This window comes from Leptonychotes weddellii, chromosome 13, assembly GCF_054177405.1.
Source record: "Leptonychotes weddellii isolate Sample4059 chromosome 13, ASM5417740v2, whole genome shotgun sequence".
NCBI classification, from domain to species: Eukaryota; Metazoa; Chordata; class Mammalia; order Carnivora; family Phocidae; genus Leptonychotes; species Leptonychotes weddellii.
The window spans coordinates 37,282,258-37,300,078 of NC_138381.1; the positions used below are offsets into that span (position 1 = coordinate 37,282,258).

The 17,821-nt window shown below is 36.0% G+C and overlaps 1 protein-coding gene across 1 annotated transcript in view; it reads right to left on the reverse strand.

Annotated features, from left to right (window-relative positions):
- Positions 1-17,821, reverse strand: part of DSG4 (desmoglein 4) — a 58,931-nt gene that overhangs the window by 10,060 nt on the left and 31,050 nt on the right. The window contains exons 3-11 of the mRNA XM_081802538.1: positions 16,310-16,441; positions 14,483-14,638; positions 14,024-14,168; positions 11,941-12,107; positions 11,538-11,672; positions 10,316-10,501; positions 4,559-4,830; positions 3,126-3,265; positions 809-1,036 (exon numbers count right to left, since the gene is read on the reverse strand). Coding sequence (XP_081658664.1) covers positions 809-1,036; positions 3,126-3,265; positions 4,559-4,830; positions 10,316-10,501; positions 11,538-11,672; positions 11,941-12,107; positions 14,024-14,168; positions 14,483-14,638; positions 16,310-16,441 — 1,561 coding nt within the window. The remainder of the gene's footprint in view (positions 1-808; positions 1,037-3,125; positions 3,266-4,558; positions 4,831-10,315; positions 10,502-11,537; positions 11,673-11,940; positions 12,108-14,023; positions 14,169-14,482; positions 14,639-16,309; positions 16,442-17,821) is intronic.

Here is a 17,821-nt window from a genome sequence, read left to right on the forward strand (position 1 = left end):
ATGAGGTTCTCTTACAGCATTTCATTTTCTATTATACATTTAACATCTCAAGGAACTAGAACCTAAGTATATAAAATGTTATGTCATCTGAAATTCGCTCTCAGTACCTTCAGGCATTCGTTTTTACATAGCAACACTTAGCACAATACACTTAACTACTTGGAGATCTTTACTCTTTAAATACTTTGGTTTATGTGTTTCTCTGTATCTAAATGCTTCACATAATTCTAATTTTAATGTTGTTCATACTATATCCTAATAATATGTTCTACTGTTTGCCTAACCATTCTTCCCATATTGAGCAATTTGGATTTAAATTTTTACCTTTACAAAAAGTCTGAGCTTATCACTCTTTCTAAAAAGAATTTCATTGATCTTATGTACCTGAGTACCAAATACATAGATGTATTTATGTGATACTTGAAAAGTTTCAGAAACTTTTAAGTGATTTGCTTGAAATAATTCAAAATAGGCAATTGTGACATATGGTGAGTTAGTCAAGGGTTCTGTTTATTTCAAACTGATCAAATATTGGTGTAGCACCCCATGTAGACAAAATGGTGGATAAACTGATATTTACATACTACTATTTGTAATTGCAGTATTGATAAAACATTTTTACTTTTATTTCAGTTTAAAAATTTTCCAAATATCCTAAGTGTGAATATGAAAGATTTTCTTATTTATTATGAATATGGCCAAGAATCATAGAAACAGAGATAGAAAGTGTTATTACACGTCTTGCCTAACTATTTAGTCATTGTTTTTGCTTTGGTCTTAAAGATGAGCAAGTTTGCATTCCACTTACCATTTATTGATCTGATATCCCACAAGTCAGCTGTCCCTGGTGGCTGATCAACCACACAGAAGGTATAGGGAGACCCATAAGAATGATCACCAACATCTCTTGCAGAAATAAGGATCGATGGAGAGGCAATGCATATGTAATCACTTTCAGCCAAAACAACTGGACAGTAATCATTGACATCAGGAACTTCGATACATATGGTCCCTGTTGCCGTTTTCCCAGAGCCATCTGAAACAGCAGAGCATCATGGGTGTTGGGGTAAATGGTGTGAGGGAGAAAATTCTTTCTTATATTCCATGATGATGCTGCAGCTTAGAGGAATAACATGAATGACTCTTTGAGGTGGTGCCTGATGGGTTTCTGCTTATTTCAATGACCCGAAGCCACCCTTGCCTTTGCTCACTACCTTCCAGCCACACTAGCTTCTTTTTAGTTCTTGGAACAAGTTACTTCCTAACCCAAGACTCTTGTGCATTCTATTCATTCTTCCCAAAATGTTTTCATCTCAATTTCATTCAGCCAACTCCTACATATCCCAAGATGCAAAAGTAAATGTCCCTCAGAAAAGGCTCACAACTTTCTGTTCCTACCCTGTCCCCGTGAACAAGACTCCCAGTCCAGCCTATAGCCTTCCATTCAGGATGCTTATTGAGTTCTGTGTTTGCAGGAAAATACCCAAAATTCAAATGCAATAATTGTTTGTATATTTTTTCTTTCTGTTTTGCTGTTTATTTTAATGCCATCCCTTAGATGCTATTTCTCTTTGAAATGACACTTCTGAAAACAAACATAAATCTATTAAATTTTTTTCCTAACCTACTTGGAACAAATTTTGGGTTAATATAGTTTATTAGAAAGGGCAGAGGACCAAGAAATAGGAATCTGGGCTTTTAGTTCACTTTTTCATCTGGTTGGCTTGTGTCTGTGCAGATACTCTGCTTAGGTACATAACAATAGCCCTTGGTTTTAGTTTTCTGTTGTACATTTTGATAGTTTTTTCCTCCCTCTATTCCCTCAATGACTAATTTTTATTCTAGTTTTTGAAGATATTCACATATGACCAGTGTGCAAACATAGGCCGTGATCAACATGGTTAGAATCCTTTATAGGAATAGGTTTTCCAGAATACTGATAATAAATCAAACTACAATATTTTGATAACTGACCCAGGTGTTAAAAGTGACACTCACAGGATGAAGACCAGAATTATGGACCACAGTTACTATGGTTTCTTTTTAAATCTTATACTGCCTCTTTATCTTTGTCTTTGGCCACTGTAAAGCTCAGATAGACAATACAAACCCATAGTATCTATCTTATATTAGGTATATGTCTGGAACACCTGTTTTCACTCTTCTTTCCTGGTTATTGACCTTCTTTTGTTTTGTTCTGTAGTAGCTGGTTTCCTAGGCACTGTTTAGAGAATGATTATTGATAAATAAATTCCTGTTGTAGTCACCAGGAAGAATGCTTAATAGATTTTCCCACATGAGAAGCAGCTCAGTTAAAAGTTCAGTGTGTCTGCAGTTATGACTTTTAATTTGGCTCTTATATTTGGAATAATCTTGTGCTTTACTTTGTGCTTTACAACATGTCCACTTAAGGTGCATTTACACAGGCTTCTCACTGTAGCTCAGTTTTAGTGATTCTAAAATAACTATACTCTTGGGGCACCTGGGTGGCTCAGTTGGTTAAGTGTCTGACTCTTGTTTTTTGCTCAGGTCATGATCTCAGAGTCCTGAGATGGAGCTCCACCTCAGACTCCACGCTTAGTGTGGAGTCTGCTTGTCCTTCTCCCTCTGTTCTCCCTCTCAATCCCCACCCCCGCTCGCATGTGTGTGCACAATCTCTCTCTCATAAATAAACAAAAAAATCCTTAAAAAAACTATACTCTTTGGGACACTGCCTTTCCCATAGGTCATCCCCAAATGAACTTTGTGTACACCTTGTAGCATTTACCTTATGTAAACATTCCTAACATACTCTGAAAGTTGGATTAACCATTTCAAGAAATGAGGCCATAAGCAGAAACTGAATTTTACTTATAGACTTAAACTTTTATGCTTTCTGCTGTAAGTCACATACAGTTCTTTTTTGGAAGTAGGTAAAATAAATTATGATTTAAATGTAAATTATGGTTATGAGTGTACTGAGTTCAGTTCTTAATCTAAGGTATTTAGAACTCTCTATTAAGTCTTGTAGACAGACACATTAAATGATATATTTTATTTGAGTCAATCTAATATCAATATTAGAATTACATTTATATTTAATGGAATAATAATTTTATTAAAATATTGAGAAGAAATTTTCTTACCGTCTATAGCGAGGATCTCTGCCGTGTACATCCCATTGGTAATATATTTTGACTTCTTATCAAATTCCCTAGAAAATTTTATCTCACCAGTCCTTGAATCTACTTTTAACCAGCTGCCTGCATCATGTCCTATGATATACCTGTTTTTTAAACAAATAAGTTCATCATTTGCTCATATGAAAGTTAATAATTTTAAGTCACATACAATGTGTTAAACATAAATATGGTGTTTGTATGGTTTATGGTGATAATTGCCTCGGTTTATAAAATATATATATATATCAATAAAATTTTAGTGTTGAACTTATTAATACACAGGTTCACAACAGAGTTTTAAAATTTCATGATTCTCACTCTTCTAGCTCTTACTATAATTGTTAGTAAAATGTATGAGTCTCTTTCAGATTTATTTATTATAGCAATATCTACTGAGGGAATATCCTTTATTCATTTTCACATGTGATGTACTTTGTTTTTCCTAGATTTTAAGGCGTATGTGTTTTAGGGTACCTCACTGTTGGCTTGTTAGGGATTGTGGTATTATATTAATATAATATAATATACTATAATATAATAATGGATTCAAAGTGCTTGACCTTAGTGGAACAAGATCTCTGTACCAAGCACAATTTCAAGGGTCCAAAGCACTTATCTGACACACCCTTTCCTCTATCCCATATTGATAGACTTCATAATTTTTGTTGTCTGTCAATTTGTTAGTCATTAAGTAATCAAAACTGTTAACATCAAAGTAATTTACAAGTCAATAAACTGTTCAGAGAAAAGAAGAGAGATAAGGAAAGAATACTTAAATATTTCACTAGAGTCATTTTCTAGAATATCTTGTAATATAATGTAATTCATGTATATAATCTGTGTACCTAGTGCCTCAAATGCTTACCTTTCTATTTCTCCAATTCTGACTTTCTTTATACTCATCAAATTTCTGAAACGCCTGTGTTTCAGCTTTTCCTGTTCTTTTTTTTCTTCCTTTTAAATTAAGCTGGGGGTTGAGATTAGCCCCAAAATCATTAGGTAACATGGGTTTTAAGGAAACAAGCAGTGCTTCATCCTTTATGATGTCTCATAGTTTACAATATGGCTTAATCAGCCTGGGGCCAGGGTGGTAGCAACTGGCCACAGAAGATTAGAGAGACTCACAAAGTCTCTTAGGTAGCCCTTTGACCTCATAGTTTCTCCCTGGGCACAATTACCTTTCTAACCAGTTGGAGGCCATATTGCCCCTAAAATACTATTAAATCTTGGAAAAATGTCAGTGCTACAAAAGCGTTCTAAAACAAGCAAATGAACAAGAGAAGCAAAGCAAAACTCAAAAAGCACTTCAACCCACATAATCTAGCACATTCTGCGTGAGCTAACACTGGACAAAACCACATTTTATCACTTTGACATGAGCACAGTATTTGTGGTACCTGACATTGGTGGCAGGATTTCCCGTGTCCACATCTGTAGCCGTATAGGTGCCAAGCACATAATTCAATAAGGAAGTCCCTCTTATTCCTTCTCGTATACTGAAGGTCATAGAGTTTGGATGAAATGTGGGTCCTTCTCTCACATTAACAACCTGAATTCTCACAGGGGTTGAGTGCATTTGGAATCGAGAGGCAATTGAGTGGTGAAATTCAGCTTGGTTTTTCACTCCAATACCAAGATGAATATTAGGCATTTGTTCATAATCCAGCATCTGAAATGATGGAAAGTAAAAAATTCCAAAACAGCAAAACGACTCTCTTTTGATAGAATAAGTAGCCATGATAAGAAAGCAAACACGAGAGTGAAGTCCAGGAGCTATGTAATTCAGATTTTTAATGGATAAAACTTTCCTAATTACTGCATCAGATATTTCAGACATATTATTCCCTTTATCTCTCGGCATAATCAGGTATGTAGGTCATTTTGACCTGTGACTTAAGTTGGACTCAAATCCTAGAGTTTTAAACTTCTTTTATAAAAACCCTGAAGTCAAAAACGATGTCTTTCCAAATGAGAAACATAAAAAATAAACTTAGCATGAAATAAAAGGGGTTTACACCTGGTGAATGAATAAATAGGACCCAGGTTTTCTTTGTAGAATCCACATCTGAGAATCTCTTGAAATCAGCAGAATAAAGGAGCCAATATATATGATGTAAATGAACATGTAATTTAAAAAAAATGATGCAAACAACTTCTAAAAGAAAATTCATGATTATTAAATGCAGCCCTAAACTATAATTTCATTGTGCTGGATCTGGTGGACAAGAAGGTTTCTTCACAGGGCACATTCAAATAAATAAATACCTTTCCCAGAGAAAAGCCACCTTTGAAATGGGTTCTTTGAAAGGTGAATGGAATCTTTTGATCCAGAATGATTGATGTGGTGACATGAAAAGTCACCACCAACAATTCAGCACAGAGCTGACTGAATTGTGTACTAAAAAATGGATTTTCAGTTGGAAGAGATTTCCCTCTGGCACAACAAATGAGAAAGCAGTTGTGAAAAAGGGAGTCCTGGACAAAGTCTGTTTAGAAGTGTTCTGGAAGCTAATGTAAGCATCACTTGCACCACATTTACCAACAACAGAAGTCAAGATAGAAGCCCCATCAGCAAGACCCTGAGGTAAATCTCTGCTTCTCAAAGAAATTCTATGACATCATAAATATTTTCTCAGTAAATTTTAGTTAATTTCTTCATAAGAGCTAATAAGAAAGAAGTATTCACAGGAATTCAATTGTGATCACATGATTTTCTTAGATTTCAGCTCAGCCCCTTCAGGTTTGGGGTTTTGATTCTTTTGTACATCTGTTCTCCTCCCTGGTCTACAGGATGCCTTGCACAGAGCCGACTATGAATGGTGTACTCAAAAATAGATTTTCGATCAGAAGAAACCCCTCTTCTATAACTCAGCTTTTATTTTCTAGAATTCCATGCTGTCTTTAAACAAATGAAAGATCTGAGATCCTCTCTTCTGGTAGAGAAATCTCTTGGAGCTTTTTTGTGTGTACACACGTGTGTGCTTTTTGTTTGTCAGAATAGTTCTCTCCCTTTTGGATAGATGTGAAAAATATATTAATATGTATATAACATCGTGTCAATTATAGACATTCACAGAATATAGTGACAGGAAATTGGTTGGGGGCTAATCTTCCCTCCAATAGCAGAGACTGTCTCATATCCTATGCAAGTGGGACTTTTTATCAAGAGTTTTGCGCTTGTGCGCAGAAGTTGGGATTGTGCGAAGAGCAATAAAAACAACTATGAGTTTCTGCTTGGAGTTAGAATGGAGTGGCTAGAACAACTCGGTTTCTGCACTGTAAGGCTGACTGAAGAATACTCACAAGGAATACGCAGATCTGTGTCAGAATGGGTGGAGCGAATGTTAGAGAGTCTACAGGAGGCTCAGGAAGGGCTCAGGATAAAGATGACCCCTTCAGAAAAAGATTTGGCCTCTGGGGAGTTTTTTGCTATGTTACATTTTAACATAGAAGCTTAGCTGTTAGAGTCTCCCGTGCAATTTTGTTTGTTTTTGCTTTGGGTCTAATAGGACCCTGCTATTTCTCAGGGGGATGCTGGCTCATTTCAGAATTAAGGATGGAGAAAGGGAGGAGGTTAGCAGTCTGTACACCAAACGGCAGTGTTTCTGTGGCCGGGGACTGAGGAAGTGGTTATGTGTGTGGGGGTGTGTATGTTCTGCTCTGCAGGAATTGACATTTTCTGCTGTAAATGGGTCTGGAAGACAGCAGCAGGCACACACAGTTGGGAAGGGGCTTACAGGGGTGAACAGAGGGAAATGTCTCAAGGCACGAGTTCTTGAGCCGGACTTGTTTTCCTGGTCCCACCTTCCACCGTGAGGCACGGAGGTGGCATTTCAGTAAGGCTTTGGAAACAGAGAGCTCGGGTTGGATCCTGTCTTTGTCATTGACCACCTGGGTGAACTTAAGAAAAGTTAGTTTTCCTCTTCGGTTTTGTTTCACTTTCTTTTTTTTTTTAAGATTTTATTTATTTGCGAGAGAGAGAATGAGAGACAGAGAGCATGAGAGGGAGGAGGGTCAGAGGGAGAAGCAGACTCCCTGCCGAGCAGGGAGCCCGAGCGGGACTCGATCCCGGGACTCCGGGATCATGACCTGAGCCGAAGGCAGTTGCTTAACCAACTGAGCCACCCAGGCGCCCCTGTTTCACTTTCTATAAAAAAAGGAATCAGAGTATTTTCTTCCCAGAGTTGGGATGATTAGATAGTATGCATAAAACCTCTATAATGCATATGACTGACTAGCTGGTATTTTGTGGCTGCTTAGTAAATGCTAATTAGAATTATTATAAAAACAGAGAACCAACATTTCTTTGTTAGAATTCCAATTGGATAACATTTTGCTTTTCTTCTCAGTGCTGAAATGAATGTGTGTACACACACACATTTATATTGTTTGTTAGTATTTCCATACACATTTATCAATAAATACCGGAAGGAAGTTATTAATGACAGAGAGATCTTTTACCTTCTTAAAGGTTTTCTCTTGTTACACTACAAGTTCCTTGAGAACAAGAACCATGTCTCATTCACCTTCATATCTCTAGCACCTCGCAGTTCTCAATACATCTGAGTTGAATTGAATCATTTGTAATATCCTTTGACTAAGAAAAGGGTTATATCCTTAGACTAAGAAAAGACTTATGGAAAACTTAGTCAAAACCCATGCTGAGGGGCAAGTTTCCACAAGGTTAAATGGCAGCTTGGGTGAAAATGGAGAAGATGCAGGAGGGCATTAGTGACCTCATTCCAAATGCCAAATTCAGGAAATTACACATATGTTCTCTAAATACATAATTCCTCTGGCTGTGTCCTGACATGCATACTAAGGTTTTACATTTATTTTAATTAGCCTTTCCATATTATTTTGATATTCTTAAGCATATTTTTCCTGCTTTCTTTAATAGACTTGAGAAGTTATCATCCAGGAAAGAAAGAGAGACACTCTGTCTACATAACATCTAACACTACCTTGACCAATTTTTCATGAAACTGAATTTCCCATAGTTTTTCTTTGTGATGAGCTAAGTCTGTTAAAAAAAAAAAGCAAAACACTTTTTAGCTCTCACAGAAGACACATCATGTAAGTTATAGTGTATTGCCTGCATTATAAACATGTTTTCTTTCTCATTTTTATAATTTTTTAGGAAATATGAAATATGCAATCAAGTCTGGTGACACCCATTTGGGTGAAAGCCACACCATCCTCAAACTTTTGTGAGTTTCTACTATCTTCCGGACACTAGGCCAGGTGCTAAGAGTGGAATGATATTTTAGATCGAGTTGTTTATATGCAAAGTTCTTACTATGTTTTTTAGTAGGTTCGGAGGCAAACCAAAACAAAGAACAGTTACATGTTATGAGATAACAATCGAAGTCAATGATGAAGATGGTAAGAAGATGGGTAAGAATTATATGACATGTCTAGATCTTGGTTTTTAACTGAGATACAAGGTTGAACAAATTCTGATCCCTGGAAACAAACTTGACTAAATATTCAGAGTTTGATAGGATGGTAGGTGATTTCTTGTCTCTTCCTTACCTATGTTAATTTGCCAGTGGCTGTTATTCTTATTCCCTCATTTCCATTTTTATTGCTATTGCCTTAGATCAGGTTCTTAGCACTTCAGGACTTGCTTTACAGTATGTAATTATTTTCTTTAATCTTTCCGGAGTTGAGCTCATAATGTGACTGCAATTTTTTTTTTTTAATATCCCCAAGTTTTCTTCATCTAGAAGTAGGGATTAGTAAAATTGTTTGGGTAAGAGCAGATAGTAAATATTTTAGGCTTTGGAGGTCATATACAGTTTTTGTCTTAAACATTCAGTTCAGCCATTGGAAGGCAGAAATGGACATAGAAAATAATAAATGAGTGTGGCTGTGTTTCAGTAAAATGTTATGTGCAAAAAGGTGGCAGGCATATTTGGCCTTTGGACTATAATTTGCTGACCTATGGCCTAAAGCAATATTTCTCAAACAGGAAGGCTCTGGTATGTTCTTAGAGTCCTTGTGTTCTGTTCAGGAATTTTGAAATTTTGTGTGTTCATTTGAATGACAATCTTAGAAGGTATACATAGATATTTTCCATAATTTTGGTGACCACCTCATAAATTAATGCAGTGCATGATTTCAGTGCTGTTGATTGTGTTTTGTGGTAAAGTAGTAATACTTTAATTGCTCCAGACAACTGCAAAAAGAACGGAGAAAGACTCTATAGAAATGATATGTTTGCATTAGATAAAGGCCAAATGGCTTCCTGATATATAGTAATTGGGATAAAGAAAAGTAGTAACAGAATGGAATAATTACAGTTCACCCTGTGTACCAAATTAAATGTGTGCATTTGTCTATTAGTATATATTTTCATAACTGTAAGTTCTGCTTATGTTGTTAGTAGTAATTTCGTTTGAGAAAAAAATTAATTTCCCTTATTACATTAAAGTTAATTTGAATCTTACTGGTTCACAGTTTTAGTTGTTTCTAATTTGTATTTTTAGATTTGATTGCTGTCCATAAGGTAAAAATCGTAAAGTAGTTTAAGAAAAATTAATTTACAGGAAAAAGTCAAACCAGTAGACCGACTCTAACTCAACATCTTTGTTCTTGCATCTTTGTTTCCTTTCATGAACACTCTGCTGCAGCCTCAAAGAATTCCTCACAGTACCCTGAACATGGTTTACCTTTCCTCACCTGAGTGAGTTTGCTCATTTCAGTTCTCACATTAGCAATCTCAGTTGTAAGGTCTTACTTAAGCTGTATTCTCTGCACGAAATCTTTTCAGACAAATCCAGCTCAGAAAGATCTCACCTCTTAGTAATTATTTTATATTTCACCCATCTGGCCATTAATTATGTTTAACATTATAACATCTATACAACTACTTCTTTGTTTTTAACTCACTATCTAATTCAGGAGTGCATGCCTTGTCTTCTCAACTAGATACTGGGCACTGTGAGAACAAAACACCCTCCTTATTTCTTATTGCTCTTGGTAATAAAGAGTGTGTTGCTGAGCTGCAAGTCTCAGACTGACATAGTGAGCTAAGTTACTGCACTCGTCCACATAAGTAGTATTTGAGGTTATAGAGTGTTTTCTGGAGGCAGATTCTGTCTGTAAGAGTATTTTAAAGCTTTAGAAGTATTGTAGATCCCATACTGTACCTTGACGACTTTCAAAATGCCCTCATTGGTTTGTGGGTCTGTTTGAATATCAAACCAATTCCCATCATTTCCGGAGAGAATTAAAAATTTTGCCAACCAATTATCGGTGCCTTCTTCATCAAGATCAATTGCTTGTAATCGTATCAGTTCTGAACTTAGACAATTCTCTTCAATACTTGCTGAATACTGAAATGACATAGATCAATTTTATAATCAATAAAGTTTCAAAAGAGGAAAGATATTTACTAATGCATAACTGTCATTTAAGATACTAACAACAAACTCCATCAATAATTTTTGCACCATTATTAAATGCCATACATTCCAATCAGAAATATAAGAATAAAATGATTATAAGATAATAAAACTGAGTTTTTTGGTGCTGTATGTGAAATCAAGGTCAAACTGTCACTTTGTTTCATTTTTCTTGCTTATTTTTAATTTTCCTTGAGTTACTCCCTCCTTTTACTATGAAGGGTCAGATAGTAATATTTTAGGCTTTGTGACCCAGAGAGTTCATGTTGCAACTAGTTTTCTCTGCTGCTGTAGGATCAAAGGACCACAGACAACATATAAAGGAATGAGTCAAGTTGTGGTCCAATAAAACATTTTTTTTAACCAACATTTTTTTTTTTGAGCCAGATTTGGCCTTGCTATTTTCAATTTTATGCTTCTTTATGCCTAAAGATGAAGATGAAAGTTGAGAATGTCTGGGACTCTTGTAGAATTAATTCAGCAAATTATCAGACCCATAAAGATAGATCAATAATGTTACATGATTCGCAGATTTATATTAATAAAATCCTGCATTTCTATAAGTAGAGAGTACAGAGGAGACGGTCTGCTGCTTTCATAGATGTGAGTTGCACAGAACAGTGACTCAGAGGTAAACATGACTAGTAAGGCATATTATTATTTTTTAATGAAATACAATTGAAATACACTATCATTTTAGTTTGACGTACAATGTAGTAATTCGATGTTTATATACAGTGTGAAATGATCACCATAGTAGGTCTAGTTACCATCTGTCACCATACAGAGTTAGTACAACATTATTGATTATATGAGGTCTATTATTATCATACAAAAGAAGTTCCGAGGTTTATGCAGCAAAGCTGAGTCCATCCATACATATAACATAATCAGGCTCACAAACTGCCAAGAAAGCAAATCAATTATTGACACTTAGGAAAAAAGGATTATAAGAGTAACAACTTACAGAAGTTTTCTCCAAGGTGGGGAAATTATCGTTGACGTCTAAAACCTTGATTCTACAGTCACACTCAGAAGACAGTCCATCTGCAGCTCCGTCTCTATCTGAGCCCCTCACGAGGAGGTTATACATACTGTGTTGCTTAAGATGAAAAAGAATTGTAAGACTTAGATCTCATTTTGAATGAAATCCAACACATTCTGATGTTGTTCTTCCAATTTCCTTTTATAATTTTATGTAAGACTCTAATATAATTTTTTCTTCTTACAATTTTCATTGAAAAGTCATGGTTGGATTATTTTTCCTTCCCTCCTTTACATTGGAGGAAGGGCATACATAGGTCATTTTATCTTTGTCTTTTGAAAATGGAATTCTTTATTTCTTATCATTCATTCATAGAAGGCTTTACCTCTCTGTCAAGGAAACTGGACATCGTGCGAACTTCTCCAGTGTACCTGTTCAGGATGAACATTGGTGCACCTGCTGGCTCCTGAGAGATGATCTTATAGGCTATTTTAGAATTCAGATGATTGTCTTCATCTGCATCTGTGGCCCTTAACTTTACAACCAGTGTGTCTAGAAATGAAGATGGAGGTGGAGAATGTTTGGGGTTCTGTTAGAATCAGTTCAGCAAATCATCAGGCATAGGAGGAAAGAGTGGTTGGCCTTCCCCTGAATTTTCTTTTGTTTTAGTTCTGATGAGAATATAGTATCATAACTTTCAGCTACACCCTTGATTGCAAAAATAATGGTGGTTTGCTTCTATAAAATCCTTTACGGTTTATAAAGTACTTGCACTCTTTAAGTGATTAAATGGTAAATTAAGAGCAAACTAGAGTAACCATTAATGTATGAAAAGTTCCATAGCCTTTATCATAAAGCTGAAAAACGGATTTTATCAATTTGTTTTTGCTGTGGTCATGTGACATTACTTTAAAATGCTTAAGTAAGAAAGATTATAGCTTAATTAAATTCGATTTTAAGATTATTTATTGAGCACCTATATTCTTTATTTTCATTCATCCAGAAAGTAGAGAATTACTGTTGGTTGCCTTGGTGGATGATAGTACTTTATTGATTCATCAAAAACATATAACTGTTGAAAAGAAGACTTGTCCACAGGAATAGAAAAAGTTCTTACTTATTCGTAGGGACAAAGAACAAGCATCTTAGGCAGTCCTCTAGGACATCAGCCCACAGGACAGATTTTCCAGACCTGGCTTGTCCCTGATGTTTTTCTCCTTCCTAGCCCAGTTTCAAAGTGAAAAACCCTAACACAGAGAACCAGGGACCCTTTCAATAGAAAAAGCCAGTTTTCATGGAGTTCACAGTTTATGAAAACATGCCCTGGCCCTGTGGTTCACTCTTCTCACATGAGGGAGTGTTAACAAGACTGCTAACCAGCAACCAAGCAGAGGTGGACGTGGACTTGGGTGTGGGTTTGCGTGTGGGTTTCACCTTCTTTCCCTTCATCAGGTTGTGCTGGAGTATATTAGTGAGGAAACAATGATGGGCTTTGGAGACCTTCTCTCTGTTTGGCCTCTCTTGGACAAAACTTTTGTTTTACTTCTGTATGTCTTCCCATCCTTTGTTATAAAACATATTGTGTTTCTTATTTTCAACATCACCGTTTTTAGGGTCTCTGAAGAAGGAGTTCTGCAGACACCCCCTCTCGACTCCTGCCTTTTTACCGTTTCCTTCTCTTCTCCAGCATTTCTTGCCTTTTGTCTCTTTTCCTCTGGACTTCTCCATCCTTCTTTCTTTGACCCTCCATCAGTATCTCTAGTTTGCTTTCTATCTGCCTTTCTTCTGAAATTTCTTTTTCTATTCTTTTCTCCAAATCTAATTTAGAGGTATACATGCAGACATAGATATGAAAGGAAAAGGAATATTAGAGGATTGGGAAAAGAAAGAGGCAGAAGGAAAAAGGGGAGAACAGAGGAAAATAACAACAGAAAGGAAAGACGTTCAGGAGAACTGATAGAGGGAGAAAAGTGTTAAGCAGGATAGAAAAAGTGAAAAAAATGAGAGAATGTAATGTAGCTTGCTGTGTAGACTGTGAAGAACCAGTGATTATCCTCTGGGACCAACCCAATGGGTACTGTCAGAGATGCACCCTTCATGACTCTCTGGTGTGCTTCAGCCCAGAGTTTGAGGAATAGGCCAACACAGAGCGCTTTTCCACATCCGTGGTTTCTTCTTCGGTTTACTCATTTCGATTAAGTTAATCATGAGCCAGTAACAATCTTTAAGGAAGGTGCTAGAGCTCCTGCTAAATCACATGTATAAGGATCCTCCACAAATAAGGGGATATTTAACATTTTAGATACAATTTTTTTTTCTAGGTAAGTTTTAAGTTAGAATTTGTAGGGTTTGTTCAAAATACAAGTTTGACTTTTTCTGATCTTTAAATTACCTGTATGTCAATTTCCTACAGCTTTTGGCCAAGAGAAATCAATGTGGTATAATGTAGAGGATTGTCATCTACTTACTTGCATCACTGTTTTCTTCAATGTTGGCTGTGTACACATTTTGTGTAAAAACTGGAGGGTTATCATTTATGTCCATAACCTTGACCCTAAGCTCAAGAGGTCTTTCTAAATCTTCACCCCGTGAATTCAGAGCCCGGCAATAGATCTGTGGAGAGTTGGGGAAAAAATTGTCTTTTTCCATCAAAGGAAATTAAGTAACATGCTCAAAAATATTTCAGGAAATATGCAAAGAAACAATTTACTTAGTGAATTCAGACTATATTACAGTTTATTAATTTAAACATTATCAAGACATTTGATGGCATATGCAACACGCCAGACAGACACTCTTGAACTATAAACTTATGTTTTCATACTCTTTTCATCTCTTTGATCCCTTTATCTGGTTTCAGCTTTACTGTGTTTTAAAAGGGGAAGAAAAATAAAATGCATAAATTAAAACACACTGCTGTGACTTACCAAGAAAAGTGGAGTTATCTCTCTGTCCACCACTGAAGTGATGTTAATTTCCCCAGTCCGAGGATTAATGGTGAACACTCCGTAAGGTGGTCGATCAATTCCTACCCCAGAGATGCGGTATGTAATCTTCTGGTTCGCTTCACAGTCTGATCGAATCTATAAAGAAAATGGCTAGGACTGTGATCTTATTGAAAGCAGATCATGAACTGCAGAGGATAATAGAATAAGAAGGGAATAGCTTTGTAGACAGATGGGCTTTGGGTTGAAACCTGGCACCATGATTTAGGCCTGTGTGACCATGGAAAGTTCACTTAAATTTGCCACGTATCAGTGTATAATGAGATAATCCCACCTACATCCTAATTTTGTTGTGGGGATTGTATGAGGTAACATGCATACACCCCACCCCAATGCCTGGCATAAGGCACATACATGCTTGATGCTGGATTTGTTATTATTAACAACACATTGTTCAATTCTCTGATTTTCTTTGCATATAAAGAGTTTGACAGAAGAAATCACCATCTTTAGTATTTGTTAAAAGATTGAGTCATTTTGATATGTACCTTGACTAGATTTTAGTTGCAGATGTAATCAAAATTCTAGATAACTTAAGAAAACCAGAAGAGAAACACAGTGTTTAGAGATACAGGCAATAATTTTTTGAATTGAAACCTACCATATCTTTCATTCATCTACCAAATCGATTTTATAGCAAATATTCTGCCATATAGGTTTTGTCTTAATAGTTTTATATCTATTGCTCATAATTTTAAACAAAGATAGTTTAAATTTTGAAATCTCACCTGTACACTGAAGATGAGAACATTCAGTAAAATACTAAGATTTGTGACCCAAATATCCACAACTAAATGAAGACAACTGGAAATACAACTTGGATTAGCTCCACTCTAATCCAGAGATTTTATTTATATAGATGAAAATCCAGGAAATCCTCCAAATGCAATAAAAAGAAAAGAATATGCTGTGCAGTGAGAGTGAAGGAACATAAAGCTATAACTGTGAGTCGAAAGGAAACAATAATTATTTAAAGCTTTCCAAAAATTTCCCAAATTCTGAAAACTTCCGAGAGAAAATATATAATCTCTTCTTGAGCTGAGACTGTATTTGTCACATCACTGCTGATGCTTACTATATTTATGTAAAACTTTATATATACATTTAAACAATGTATAAATGTAAAGCTTTCAGGAGAGAATTCTGGTTGATCGCTCTGCTGATTTCACTAGTGGGGCAAGGCCTAGATGCCCAGAAAGAGCTAGTGATACTGCCAATGTGGATCCCATTCTTCATGGATCAATTTACTACACTTTCTTAACTCTCCTTCCTTATTAATTACCATTATTTGGAATACTTTTTAAGTCTCTCCTAATTTCTGGATATAGGAATCTAGTGGGAACTTTTGACACTTTCTTTTTTTTCTTGGAGAGAATTAATCAATACTGTAAACCTTTGATTTGGGGGAGGGATAGTCAGAAGACTATTACTACATGCCTACCTTTCCTATAACATGTACATAAGACAGATGAGCAGAACACAAATGAATAGATAAAGCCCAGTTGTGCTGGAGATCCAGGTCTCTCTTCTAGGATTACTCAAAGACTCTCTGCTCTGTATCAGTTCCCCAAAGGTGATATTCAGAACACTGCCTCAGCAACATGAGCAGATGACTGAATACATGTCACTCATCTTCCTAAATCACTATGGAGTAGTGAAGGCTGCCAATCTCCAAAACGTCTGGGCTTTCCTGCCCTGCAAAATCATTTGTTATCAGCACAGCATGCTCCTGTTTATTTCATCACCTACTCTGGCAATCGGATTCCTCTTGGAGTTGTCCTCTCCTTCTCGACAGGCAGCAGCAAACTTGATCCACTCCCGCTTTTGTCTTCTGACGGTCTGCCATTTTGTAGTGCCATTTTCAATGTCTAATTCTTTCACCTTATGCAAAATAGTTCACATTTTGTACAGTGTTAGTACAGTTTTACTTAGGAAGGATATTTATTCAACATTTACTTAGGAAGGATATTTATTCAACATTACAAGGTGCACCCAGAAGAAGCAATGGTATTGAATTTGAGGAACACAGAAAGTGTTTTTAGTAAACACTTCATGACTCTAGATAGGTAGAGCCAGTCACCTGCCTACCTACTTCTTTTGGAATCCATCTCACTTCTAACTATATGATTCTAGTGAAACAAATTTCATTAGCTATGTGTGGTGCTCACAATGTCTTATATTGGATAATATGTTATGATTTTTCTTTTTTCATTCTGTCCTCAAAACGTGGAGGCCTTGCCTACGTCACCCTTTATTGAACTCTGACCAGGCTTTCTGGTCTCCTGAGTTTAAAAGACTATTAGCGTTCCAGTGAGTACGTCCTATGCAAAAGGAAAGTTGTGCTGGTGAGTATGTTCACCTAAAAGAGGGAAGGGATTTTTCTTTTCTGTTGGTAAGGACACCACTCTGGCTAAGCATCCAGATATATTATTGTAGGATTAGAAGAATATGTATTTTAACTGAATTGATGGTACTTGTAATAATCCCATGGACAAATATGTGACTTCTCAATGTTGTCCATTTGTATCTCTGCTAGCTATATGTTTTTCTCTTTATAGTCTTATGTTGCTTTCGTTGGAGGATGTCTAAGAATTTTATAGTATTCAAGAGTTTAGAAATGTTACTACATGCATAAGCATTTGTATACATGTATAAATGTATGCATATATTTATATGTATAAATATATGTATATATATAAATTTTTAAGTAACTCCTAAGGTACTTATTTGAGACAGATGGTTGTAGGTTTGTTTAAGCTAAGGCTTCATTTAATTAGCACTTTGTGGGAAGGAAATGTTCCCTGTGAATGGAGCTTATCCTTTCAAGAACCAAAGCATGTACATTTTCCTCCCATTTTGATACAACTTCCTGAAATGTACCACATATTCTCTATTTTGTCAACAGAGATTAGAAAAGAAATTTTGTTTTCTTCAATGATTTGGGACTATCATAATGAAAGTTTAACTACTGTAATAAAGTAAAGCCCTCCCAGAGATCGAGGATGGTTGCTTTATTTCCTGAGCCCCACTCTAACTGGCACCAGATTCTCTGTTGTTCTACTTAGTTATGATTACATATTTTTTTTACTTTTCTATCTTTCCCTCATTGATAGATCACCAGTTGTCTTTCTTGATGATGTAACTGTCTAAAAAACCTCTTCCCATCCTAATGTGTTATTGCGCTTCTTTTGTTTTGCTTTAAGTTGGGAAATGTATGGATAAACTACTAATATAGTTTGAAAAGTAGGAGTTACTATGACA